We start from the raw sequence: 12,044 nt of genomic DNA, 5'->3' as shown, positions 1-12,044 counted from the left end.
TAGCTCGGATGCGGAGGTGCTGACCCTGTTCAATGTGACAGAGGCGCAGAGCGGGGAGTATGTGTGTAAGGTTTCCAATTATATTGGTGAAGCTAACCAGTCTGCGTGGCTCACTGTCACCAGACCTGAGGCGAAAGGTAATGGGGAGACGGATGGGGCCCTGTGCTGGGAACTTGACTTAGGCCCCACGCCGCTGGGGCTGGCGGGGAAACCAGCGCCAGTCCCCCTGTAATCCTGCATTCCTAGTGCCCAAGCCATGGAAAAATCCCTCGCCTGGGAGGCTGGTTTGGTTTGGTTCCATGTTGGTGTCTTCTGGTCCCTCGTGCCTTCTGTGTGTCCCTTGGTTTATGTGTGAGTCTGGATGCCCGGGCCGCACTGGCCATGTTAGGGAGACTTCAGACTGAAGTTTGTGTGGTTGTGAGAAGAGGGGCTGGGTGTTCCCTTGGAGAGCAGGACCTGCCAGCCCTGAGAGAGAGACTGCACTCCCTCCCTTCCTCCTGTGTGTGCCCTCGGAAACCAAACAGCCCCCGTCGCTGGGCCTCATTTCTCCATGCCGCCCGCCGCGCATGCTTGGGTGGACAGGGATGGCAGCGTGGTGAAGGGTTGTAACCGCCTGTCTCCTCAGGTCCGCCGGAGCTTCCCTGGGGCCTCACTGTCTTCCTCTAACAGGTCTCGCTGCCTGGTGGTTTTGTTTGTTCCTTGTTGCAAAGGAGATGCTGGGGAGAATTTCTTCCTCTGGTCTCATGTCCCCTTCTCTCACTCCACCCCTTTCTCTGGGTCCTTTCGAGGTCTCATGTCCTGTGCTTGTCCATTTTGCTCCCGTTGTCTCTTCTAGACTGCCGGAGTTAATACCACCGACAAGGAGATGGAAGTGCTTCACTTAAGGAATGTCTCCTTTGAGGACGCGGGGGAGTATACGTGCTTGGCGGGTAACTCTATCGGACTCTCCCATCACTCTGCATGGTTGACCGTTCTGGAAGGTACACACTGTACATCTCCTCTCGATGTCCTGCCTTGCCATGGGCACGGGGGGAGCATGCATTACAGGGCTGGGGGAGACCCGCAGCCGGAAAGGTACATGGAGGGGTGGCTCTCGCCTGCCATGTGCCCTTTTCTGTCCAACCTGAGGCTGAGTCCTCTCAGCTCACTCAGAGGTTCCTGGTTTTGCAGGAGCTCAGAGGCCTCCCACATGACCTGTTTCAGGCTCTCCCTTGGCCAGTGGAATGCATGCCCTGGGTCTGGATTTACCTTGCAGCTGGGCTGTCCTCCAGGGCAGGCTCCTTCTGTCCTTGGGTCCAGCAGCCATCACACCCACTTGGCACCAAGGGTCTGAACTACCTGATCTGTTTTGGTACTGGGGATCGAACTCAGGACCTTGCGCTTTTGCGAGGCAGGCGGTGGAACCACTGAGCTAAATCCCCAGCCCTTACCTGACCCCTTTTGGCTGGTGCCAAGAGCCACAGAAGGGACCCCACTCCTGCTCCCCTTGAACAAAGGCACTTGGCCTAAGGGCTGGCTGCTGCAGTCCTCTGTCACCACCTAGGCAGTGAACTCAGCTGCTGTGAGAAGGCCTGTCCCAGGCAACACAGGAGGCTTGAGGGTACCCATTTGTCTTTTTGGCTACTGCATATCTCTTGCCCCAAGAAAGGAGGTGTTGGGCTGGGGATTTAGCTCAGTGGTTCTGCCGCCTGCTTTGCAACCACATGGACCTGAGTTCAATCCCCGGCACCAAAAAAAAAAAAGAAAGAAAGAAAGGAGGTGTCTGTGCTGGGCCCAGAAGGAAGGAGCCACAGCCTGCGAAGGGTGGCGGGCTGTGACTGCAGGGCTGGCGCTGGTTGTGGCTCTCTTAGTGTCCTGCATGTTGTCTGGGTGCTGCTCTCTCCTGTGGCTGCAGACACTGCCCTCTTTCTCCTCTCAACCCCTCTACTCTGCTTGCCCAGCAGTCTCTTAGCACCCTTTTTGTGGCAGAGAAGCATTCTGTTTTTGTTGTCCCTGTCTTTGTCCTGTCTATACACCCAATGAGTTGTCTTTATTTCTTAATATCGGAGAAAGGAAAAAAATGGAACACTTTTCCCATCTTCAGCTGTGCTGTCTCCTTGTTGAGCCTTGTGGCCCTCTGGGAGGGCCCCAGGTGCCACCTCCCCTGTGGTTAGAGCTGTGTTTAAAGGGGAGGGCCAGCCACACAATGGGGCCCAGAGCGTCTGTGAGGCTGGCACCATACTTCTCCCCTTGATGGGCAAGGGGACTCAATGAGAGGGCTTCTGTGGGGCTGGGTGTGAATTCTGTGTGGAAGGTTGGAGAAGAATAAAATAATGCCCCTCACACACACTTCGAATTTTCTTAAATTTTAAGAGTCCTTTAGGGCCTGTGGAATTCTTAAGAATGGAAAACCTTTGGAAATTAAATCACTTTTGCCTGTGGTTTGTCCAGATGTAAATATTTACATGTCTGACCTGACAGGCAACACAGGCCTGAGGTGGGATGTTTAATCAGGACACAAGCTGGTTCCCTCCCTCCCTCCCTCTGTCATCCTGAGTATATTATATGCTAGGCGGTGCCTCCTCAGAAATAGTCCATCTGTCCCCATGCAATAAGTGTGTGCCACGGTGGTAAGAAAGGGGCCCTGCTTCCATGAGGCTGAGAAAGGTATCTTTACAAAGGGGACTTGCAGGGGACTTGGTACTGTCCCCACAAGGGGCTGCAGAATGAGGGTGAAACCTGCATAGCAAGATAGTCTAGTCCAGACAAACCTTTTAGATCTTTCAGTGATAAAAAACAGCCCACGGTGGTACACGTGCCATAGGTTTGTCACCACTGGAGTCCATCCTTCTATGGACTTCAAGTCATGTAAGGAAGCCTCCAAGGTCACAGGACATCTCACCTCTGTGCCAGAATCTGGTCCTCACTAGGCCCTGGCCTGGGTCTTCTCCTCCCTCAAAGCCCCCAGAGGAAAGGAAATGAGTGGTGTTTCTCACAGAGTGGGGGCCCTCGAGCATACAGTCCCCAGAGCCTGCTAACACCCTGTTCACACTGACCCAGCCCTGGAAGAGAGACCTGCAGTGATGACCTCACCCCTCTACCTGGAGATCATCATCTACTGCACAGGTGCCTTCCTCATCTCCTGCATGGTGGGCGCTGTCATCACCTACAAGATGAAGAGTGGCACCAAGAAGAGTGACTTCCACAGCCAGATGGCCGTGCACAAGCTGGCCAAGAGCATCCCCCTGCGCAGACAGGTAACAGAAAGTAGATGGGGGATTTGCACACTTGCTGCCACCTTCTCCCCTGGGCCTCTGAGGACTTCCCTAGAGTCCTCTCACACCCTGCACCCTGCACTGTCCCTAATCTGCTCTGGGCTTTGCTTTCAGACTTCTGGGCCAGGCGCAGGGGAACACCCTACACTAGGAGGGCTCCTGCTGGTCTAACCCATGAATTGCTGCCCTAACTACAAGGACCTGCTCACTTGGCACAGTGGGTTGGGAGAAAGTCCTGGCAGGACTGAATGTGCAGCTGTTGTCCTGCGTTTGGACTGTTCCTGGGGCCAGGCAGAGGTGTTGACGTGCAGGGTAGAAAAGCAGAAGAGAATCAGTCCCCGTATGCTCTCTCCCTCCTCAAGAGAAAGTGAGGATGTGTGAATGAGCAAACTTCACTTAGCACAGTGCTGACTGGAATCCATAATTCCTGGGGCCAGGAATCCATAATCTAAGGCAGGGTTTTCACAAAGAACTGAGGAAGGAATAGGGTTGTTAATTCGATAAGCTATAACGTTTCAAGCAGGAAGAGGTATGAAGCCCAGAAAGGCTAGTTGGTAGTGGAAATCAGAGCCAGAATTTGGTTCTTCTGACTGCCACCAACCACTCTGCCTGGAGAAGGAATGTCAGATACACCTCTGTGGTGGCAAAAAGCCCCTCAGGGACTTGCAGTCCGCTGCCCCTACCCCCAGCACGTGCCTTGCTAGAAAAGTGACCCCACTCTTCCCTGCAGGTATCAGCTGACTCCAGCGCCTCCATGAACTCTGGGGTTCTTCTGGTCCGGCCTTCCCGTCTCTCCTCCAGTGGGACCCCCATGCTAGCTGGGGTCTCTGAATATGAACTTCCCGAAGACCCCCGGTGGGAGCTACCCCGGGACAGGTACCACATGGACACCCAGCTGAGGATACCCTGGGTGGCTCTTCTAATGCTGGCGGTTGTGTGTATTTTGCCTTTCTGCTGTCTATGAGGTCCCTCCAGAAATACTCTGCCCACTTTCCATTCTCAGTTGGGTAAAACACAGAGAGGTGGTGATGGGGTCTTGTGAAGGTGTGACCGTTACCAGCTCCAACTTACACCATTCTCCGTTTCCCCAAAAGACTGGTCTTAGGCAAACCCCTGGGAGAGGGCTGCTTTGGGCAGGTGGTGTTGGCAGAGGCCATTGGGCTGGACAAGGACAAACCCAACCGTGTGACCAAAGTGGCTGTGAAGATGTTGAAGTGTAAGTGATATCCCTGTCCTTGCACAGCAGCCCTTCCCTTTCTGGCCATCAGGGGCCCCAGTCAAGGTGAACACTTTCTCTTCTGCTTGCATCGCCCACATCTGCTGCGCTGCCTGTGCGGGATTATCTGGGAATGGAGGGGCCATTGCGCACCTAGGATCCCTGCAGTCTCACCTTGTCCCTTGGTGTCACTGGGCTGTGCTCAGGTGTTCCCTCTAGATGCCATGACTAGCAGCCACACTCACTACCACACATGCAGCCCGGGGCTCCCAGTGGAGGGGAGGAGAGTGCCAGGTGGAGAAAGGCCTCAAGCATCCATCCTCCCCACGTCGTAGCTGTCCTGTCACTCCTTCCTCCCAAAGTAACCGAGTTCACCCCATTTTGGTTTGCACACAAAGCTGATGCAACAGAGAAGGACCTGTCGGACCTAATCTCTGAAATGGAGATGATGAAGATGATTGGAAAGCACAAAAACATCATCAACCTGCTGGGGGCCTGTACACAAGACGGTAGGCACCAGCTGGGCAGTTCCCCTCCTTGGCGGGTCTGGGCCTGAGTATTTGACCAGGACTCTCAGCAGCCCTAGGGAAGGGATTGAGAAGAGGGGCCGGTTTAACATGGTCAGAGTGCTTCTTGGGTCTGGGCTAGTGTCCCATTAGTGCTCATGTAAGAATACAGACAATGAGATTCGTATGTAGTTTGGAGACATGAACAGGAAAGTGATAGTGACTTACATCAGGGCTCTCACTTCCAATTTTGTTTGGGAACTTCTTGGACTATGCAGGAAAGAATTTCTGTGGTGGTAGAAAGACTTCGGGCTCCTGTCCAGAGGTAGAGGAAGAAAGGATATGACCAGGGCACATGCAAGTGGGGTGTCACTGGGAGTAGACTTCTCCAGGTGAATCCATACCTGCTTACTGCTTCCTCCCTATGCCCGCAGGTCCTTTGTATGTCATCGTGGAGTATGCCTCCAAGGGCAACCTGCGGGAGTACCTGCAGGCCCGGCGGCCCCCAGGGCTGGAATACTGTTACAACCCCAGCCACAACCCCGAGGAGCAGCTCTCCTCCAAGGACCTGGTGTCCTGCGCCTACCAGGTGGCCCGGGGCATGGAATATCTTGCCTCCAAGAAGGTGTGGAGCTTGAGTTTCCCCAGTGTGAAGTCAGAGTGGGACCAAGCCCTCCTGCCCCAGTTCGTGTCTTTCCATCCCCCGGTAGAGTTGTAGATGTATTGAGCACCGGCCCCACGTGCTGTCTTACGTTCTTGAGGACCTCAGACAGACCTGGTGTAGCCTATTGACAGTGGCCTTGGGATCATACTGGATTCTGTTCAGATCTGTGCTCTACCACTTTGCCTAACCTCAGGGAACTATTTATTTCTTCAAATACAAAGTAAGAATAATTATACCTATGTTGCAGAATTGTTATAGGGATAAGACAGAATCACATCTGTGCAAGTGTTAAGTAGAGTTCTTGATGCTCTATTAATGGTGGCTTGGTTTGAGCCCTGACTCAGTGCAGATGTGCTGTGCCTAGGGGACCAGGTTTGCAGCTGGTGCCCAGGCAGACTGAACATATGCCTAATGTGTCCACCTTTGTGAAAATACAAAAGCTTAGAGCTGGGGGACCAGAAAAAAAGTGGCCTGTAAAGAGGCTTTGCTAAAAGGATCGAGAAGGCCGGAACTGCCAACGTTTGGAGTAGAGGGATAGAGAATGTTGGGATGGTCCAGTGGTGTGGCAGGCTCTTGGGAGGTCAGTGACTCTGCCATGCACAGAATGAGTGGTGGAATGGAGGGGAGTCAGCTGAGCAGCTGAGCAGCGGTGCACGGTCCAGGGCCATCACCCCTCACCTGCTCCCCCCCGCTCCCCCCCCCCCGCCCCTTGCAGTGCATCCACCGAGACCTGGCCGCCAGGAATGTCCTGGTGACAGAGGACAATGTGATGAAGATTGCGGACTTTGGCCTGGCTCGAGACATTCATCACATAGACTACTATAAGAAGACAACAAATGTAAGTGTCACCCTGGGTGTGTCCCTTGCCCTGGAGCCCCTCCATCAGGCCCTCGCCCGTGTAGATGCCTCTACTGTAGCCCAGCTGTGTTGTTCTCCAGTGTGGGAGGATGGGCTGAAGATGTATGTAACACCCCACAGGTGTCCCCTCACTGCCCAGGGCCGTCCCCAATCTCCCCATGCTGTTTACAGGGCCGGCTGCCTGTGAAGTGGATGGCACCCGAGGCACTGTTTGACCGGATCTATACCCACCAGAGTGATGTGTGAGTCTGAAATAAGTAGTTGCCAGGAATAAGTGGGAGACAGGACTTCAGTTGGGGTCTTCACCCCCTGGGATTGTTAAGCGTCTCGTTCCGTCTCGGAGAGAAGAATTGGTGTGCGCAGTTGCTGTGTTCGCACATGTTGAGAAGACAGTCCTCCCTGCTTGCTGCTCCCCTTGGAGTGGAGAGCTGAGCTGGGGCAGGGGAGATGGTCCCAAGGACGGCCAGGCTCTGCACCCTGAGATGCAATGCTCTGTATTTACCTGCAGGTGGTCTTTTGGGGTCCTCCTGTGGGAAATCTTCACACTGGGTGGCTCCCCATATCCTGGGGTGCCTGTGGAGGAGCTTTTCAAGCTGCTGAAAGAGGGTCATCGTATGGACAAGCCCAGTAACTGCACCAATGAGCTGTAAGCCTGGGAATACATCTGAGGCCTCAAGCTGGGCCCTGGGGAGGAGAGGGCTGTGCATCCAGAGGAAATGGCCCTTCCCAGGCCATCCTCACCACTCTGCTCTGTGCACAGGTATATGATGATGCGGGACTGCTGGCATGCAGTGCCCTCTCAGAGACCTACCTTCAAGCAACTGGTGGAAGACCTGGACCGCATTGTGGCCTTGACCTCCAACCAGGTAAGGATGCCCAAGCTGAACCTCGGCATCATACATGGGGGCATCTTGTCGAACATGGCCTGACAGTCTCTCCACTCACCTTTCACAGGAGTATCTGGACTTGTCGATGCCCCTGGACCAGTACTCTCCCAGCTTTCCTGACACCCGAAGCTCTACCTGCTCCTCAGGGGAAGATTCTGTCTTCTCTCATGAGCCATTGCCTGAGGAACCCTGTCTGCCCCGACACCCAACCCAGCTTGCCAATGGTGGACTCAAAAGACGCTGACCACCACCCACCTGTCCCTGCCCAGACTCTGCCATCAACCGTACCCCTCATCCACAGCTCTCCGCTGGACTCACTGCCTTTCCCATGCCCCTTCCTGCTGGCAGGAGCCAGCCGCCTGTCGAGCCCTTCCTGTGTGGCCCGTCTTCCTGCCGCTGAGCTCCCCTCTTCCTCCTCTTCCTCTACCAGCTTGTGAGAGAGAGGAGCCAAGAATGGGCACTGGCTGCTGGCCACTTCCTTCCCTCCTGAGTGTTGGACCAAGACCCCTCCCTGCCCCCGGCACTTCCTGGGGGGTGAGGTGGGGAGACGAGCAGGCACATGGGCGAGAGCTTCTGAGATTCCTGGTACTGGTTCTGTGTTTCACCTTAGCTGTTAGCCCCTTGCATTCTGGTGGCAGGTACCTTGTCCTCAGGGCTACTAGAGTAGAAGGTCACTGCTTCAGGCCTCAGTTGAAGGTGAACTCTGCTCCAGATGGATGATGCCAGTGGCTTCTTAATTCCAATACTAATTTGCTTTGCTGACCAAATACCTGGTACCAGAGGATGGTGAGGCAAAGACTGGGAGCAGGGATGTGGCCCTGGGGCCCAGCCCTGAACTGGGGGCTTTGTACATAGTTATGAAGAAAACACAAAGTGTATAAATCTGAGTATATATTTACATGTCTTTTTAAAAGGGTCATTACCAGAGATTTACCCATTGGGTAAGATGCTCCTGGTGGCTTGGAGGCATCAGTTGCTATATATTAAAAACAAAGAAAAAAGAAAAAAAAAGGAAAATGTTTTTTAAAAGGTCATATATTTTTTGCTACGTTTGCTGTTTTATTTTTTTAAATTATGTTCTAAACCCATTTTCAGTTTAGGTCCCTCAATAAAAACTGCTGCTGCTTCATTTTTATCTGGGCTGTGTGAAAAGGGAGCAGATGTCCCCTGGAAAGGAGGGAGACTGAGGCCCAGGAGGCCGTCTATCCAGTAGGCACCGCACAAACTCCGAAGTTCCTTTGTCATCTCCTCCTAGGTCACCTGCCCTGACCTCCACGACAAACCTCCTACCTCTCTGAGGCTTTAGGAAAAACAGGAAAAGACGACATCCGAATCATGAGCAGTAACCTATCTGCACCCCACAGCGCTGGGCAGAGCCCCAAGGCCCAGCAGACTGTTTCCTCAGAGGACACTGAGGCAACAGTGTTAGACAGGGAGGGCTTTTGTGATAGCCGAGCAGGAGAACTAAAGTGAGGGAGAGGAGAGGGTCTGCGGGCACTCAGCCCTAGATTGGGCGTCTACCCTCCACGTGGGTGAGTTCTGGCCTGTGGCAAGTGACAGAAAACTTGTCACCTACGGCTAGTTCTGCATTTAGCTCCCCTGCTTCACCTTTCCCCAACCTAATTTGTTATCCTGATACCCTCAAACCATTCTTGCTGTCTCTGTATGACCAGACTGCATTTGTTGGGTTTGTCACAAATCTTGGCTTCCTATAGCTCTTCCTGTACAAACTCCACCCCGTGGCTCAGTACTTTTGTTTTTTTCACTGCTTGGAAACTTCTGCCACCTGCTGGTTGTCACAGTCCTCACCAAGTAGATTTCTGGCTCCTTGGCACCTTATTTTTCTATCTAGTCAGCCCCTGACCTTAAAGCTTCCTCTCCACTGGATCCAAACAGCTCAACATGCTTTCATTATGTAAAAAAGTGAGATTGCTGCTTTACATTTTCCTAAGTTGCATATTTTTTGACAGCTGCAGTGTTATTATTGTAAAATTCTCTCCTGCTTTTGTTTCTCTATGCAACTGTCAAATATTACTATTTGTTTATGTTTAAAGAAGGTACAATTTGGTGAAGAGAGCTAGGAAATGAATTCATCTCAAAAGCGTTTGCTTTGAGACCACATGTTAGTGTCTTTCCTTGTAAAATAGTGATGATAATTTTTGCCTGGGCCCTGCTTTACTATGATGCTGTGTGAATAGTTGGAAGGTCTATAAAGGACTTCATATGACTTTGAGAGAGGTACTAGAGAAATATAAGGCACCATTATTATAACAGCAATGTCCTTGCTGTTAATACTAAAATCACCCACAAAGTCCCCAGATACTGAGCTGGCTGTCAAATAAAAGATAGTGAAATTGACCTGAGAGAAAATGAAATGGCTATTTTACTTAGATGACCAGAAAGGGTCTCTTGGGAAAAGGAATCTAGTTTACCTAATGAAGACATTTCGCTGTCAGAACACTGAACCTGTCTGGCTTCCTCAGGGTTAAAAGATTAGGTCCTGGGATCACCACAACATTAATCAATACTGCCTTTCTTAATTGCCAAGGCCTGGAGATCATCAGTCCCTTAGCACTGCTAATGTAATATATTGATCTCAGGTAAGTAAGATTGAACATGAGCTGCAGCAAGAAATCTATCTTAATGGTAATTAAGTTACTATATCAGTAACCACTAGGTGGAGCCAGTGAGCTAACAGCACCATCAGTATTAAAATTCAAGCTGCTTTGAACTAATTCTGACCTTACCTGTAAGTATGTAGTAGAGGTGAGGAGAAATCTTTATTTAGCTCAGGTTTAGCATTATAGAGCACTGACTGACTGGATATTACTTTTTTTCTTTTTCTGGTCCTGGGGATTAAACCAGGGTCTCACATGTTAAGCAAGTGCTCTACCACTAAGCTACATTCCCAGCCCTTACCAATGTGACTTTTAATGATTAAAGTACAGAACTAGACAAGGCACTGGGCATGGGGCCATACACCTATAATTCCAGCACTTGGGAAGCTGAGGCAGGAGGACTGTTGGAAGTTTGCCACCTTGAGCTACATAAGGAGACCTGGTCCTCCACCAAAAGAACGATATGGCACAAGTAGGGGCATAAATGTTAAGTGCCTTTCTCTGTCTCTGTGTCTGTCTCCCTCATACACCAGCAGAATTCTTTGAGAGATAGGCCAAGTGTAACATCACTGCCGTCTTTTGGAGGACGCCTCAAATCAGAGCCAGGAAGGTTATTAGCAGCTGGTAGAGCCAAGGCATCTGCAGGGAAAGAGCAGGGAGAAGGAAAAGGCTTTGAGCAGAGCAGCTTGGCCTCTATTCCCTCAACCAATGGGAGCCAGGAAGGGTAAGACCAGCAAGGACCCAGACATTAAACTCCATCTGATGCGAATTCCCTCTAGGTTGGCACTTAACAGTAATTCAGAACCATCTTTATACTTCTGCCTTCCAGATGCATGTCTGCACACAAATGTGGTGTCATGATCATGCTGCCACCTAGAGCTTCAGCTGTCTACTCCAGAAGCACTGGGGCCAGTGGAAGCTGGAGCTGGCTCACAAGGGTCACTGCGCTGGTCAGTGCCCCCATGGTGTAGCCAGAAATCAGTCACAGTGGGACTTAACATCCCTGGGGTCAGTCAGAGCTATTTCTCCTCTCAGAGTTGATTACTAGCCATCTACCAAAGCACCACCAGCTGGGGGCTAAAGCTAACAATCTTGGAACCCAACAGCCAAGCACCCAAAGTGATGAAAACAAAGAAACTTCCATGACTTCTAGGGTAGTTCTACTGTCATGAGAATGGGAAGAGGGGTGTCTCAGCATTCATAGATGGCAAAAACAGGTGAAGGCCAACTGGAGACAAAAGTGACCCAGGGCCCTTTGGCCTAACCCTTCTGCTCATAGGGAAGGCCAAAAGGAACTGTAGGACAGTTCAACAGCACATGTAGATCTTTCAGCTGAGACAGGAGTGGACAAATTAGCCATGCCCTTCCTCACATTGTAACAGCTAAAATGTGGACTAACAACACCCATCATTTAAAAACATTTTACCATGAATCACCCAGTTTGGCCAATGGCAGATCCATGAAATGCTGTGCATAGTAGGGCTTCATCCTCCTAGAAGGGCAGTTCTTTGTGGGGTGGGTTGGGGCTTGTCTGCAAATGGAGAAGCTTAAGTGTTTTAAAGCCCATGATCTTACTGTAAGTGCTGGTGACATTTCTCATCTAGATGATTCCAGGCAGAGAAGATCTTAAGTTTTACTTTAAATCTCAGAACAAGTGAACAAAGCTCTTGGTCAGGTGGACGGCAACCTGACCAGTTCCAGTGTTAATACTGAGAACACTGAAGAGAAATATCTGAACAGGACTTGTTCCTGCAGAGCGCAGGGACTCTATTAGACTCAACCACTGTATGACTAACAGTCTTACTTGTGAAAGACAAGCTGATCAGAAAAACACATCCAGCACAAACAAATGGTTAAGGCTAGACTCTTAATTATGTTTCCTAGCAAAATGGTGGCTAATGAATCTCATATGTGCTAGAATAGTGGCCACTCCCAGATTTCTGCAGCCTCCATACCTCTGGAGGGGAATGTCTGCCACACGTGCCCAGCGGCCAGGCCTTTGTGACTGCCAATCTGTTTAACTTCCCATCTTCTAAGATTT

The 12,044-nt window shown here is 51.3% G+C and overlaps 1 protein-coding gene across 14 annotated transcripts in view; it reads left to right on the top strand.

Annotated features, from left to right (window-relative positions):
• Nucleotides 1–8,514, top strand: part of Fgfr1 (fibroblast growth factor receptor 1) — a 51,569-nt gene extending 43,055 nt beyond the window's left edge. For 10 of the 14 annotated variants that reach the window (XM_087217302.1, XM_087217298.1, XM_087217308.1 and 7 more), the window contains 11 exons: nt 836–980; nt 3,040–3,243; nt 3,986–4,130; nt 4,349–4,470; nt 4,869–4,979; nt 5,411–5,601; nt 6,356–6,478; nt 6,670–6,740; nt 7,007–7,144; nt 7,259–7,364; nt 7,453–8,514. In XM_087217302.1, the coding sequence (XP_087073428.1) occupies nt 836–980; nt 3,040–3,243; nt 3,986–4,130; nt 4,349–4,470; nt 4,869–4,979; nt 5,411–5,601; nt 6,356–6,478; nt 6,670–6,740; nt 7,007–7,144; nt 7,259–7,364; nt 7,453–7,629 (1,533 nt within the window). In that variant the 3' untranslated portion in view covers nt 7,630–8,514. Of the gene's footprint in view, nt 1–835; nt 981–3,039; nt 3,244–3,984; nt 4,131–4,348; nt 4,471–4,868; nt 4,980–5,410; nt 5,602–6,355; nt 6,479–6,669; nt 6,741–7,006; nt 7,145–7,258; nt 7,365–7,452 lie in introns of all 14 variants that reach the window. The other 4 variants (XM_087217304.1, XM_004855339.4, XM_087217309.1 and 1 more) reach the window with 1 other exon arrangement.
• The last annotated feature ends 3,530 nt before the right edge of the window (nt 8,515–12,044 follow it).

This window comes from Heterocephalus glaber, unplaced genomic scaffold (assembly GCF_053883595.1).
Source record: "Heterocephalus glaber isolate CG9 unplaced genomic scaffold, H.glaber_assembly_v1.0 deba00001461, whole genome shotgun sequence".
NCBI lineage: Eukaryota > Metazoa > Chordata > Mammalia > Rodentia > Bathyergidae > Heterocephalus > Heterocephalus glaber.
The sequence above is the reverse complement of the archived record's forward strand: the minus strand, read 5'-3'. Positions and strand labels throughout refer to the sequence as shown.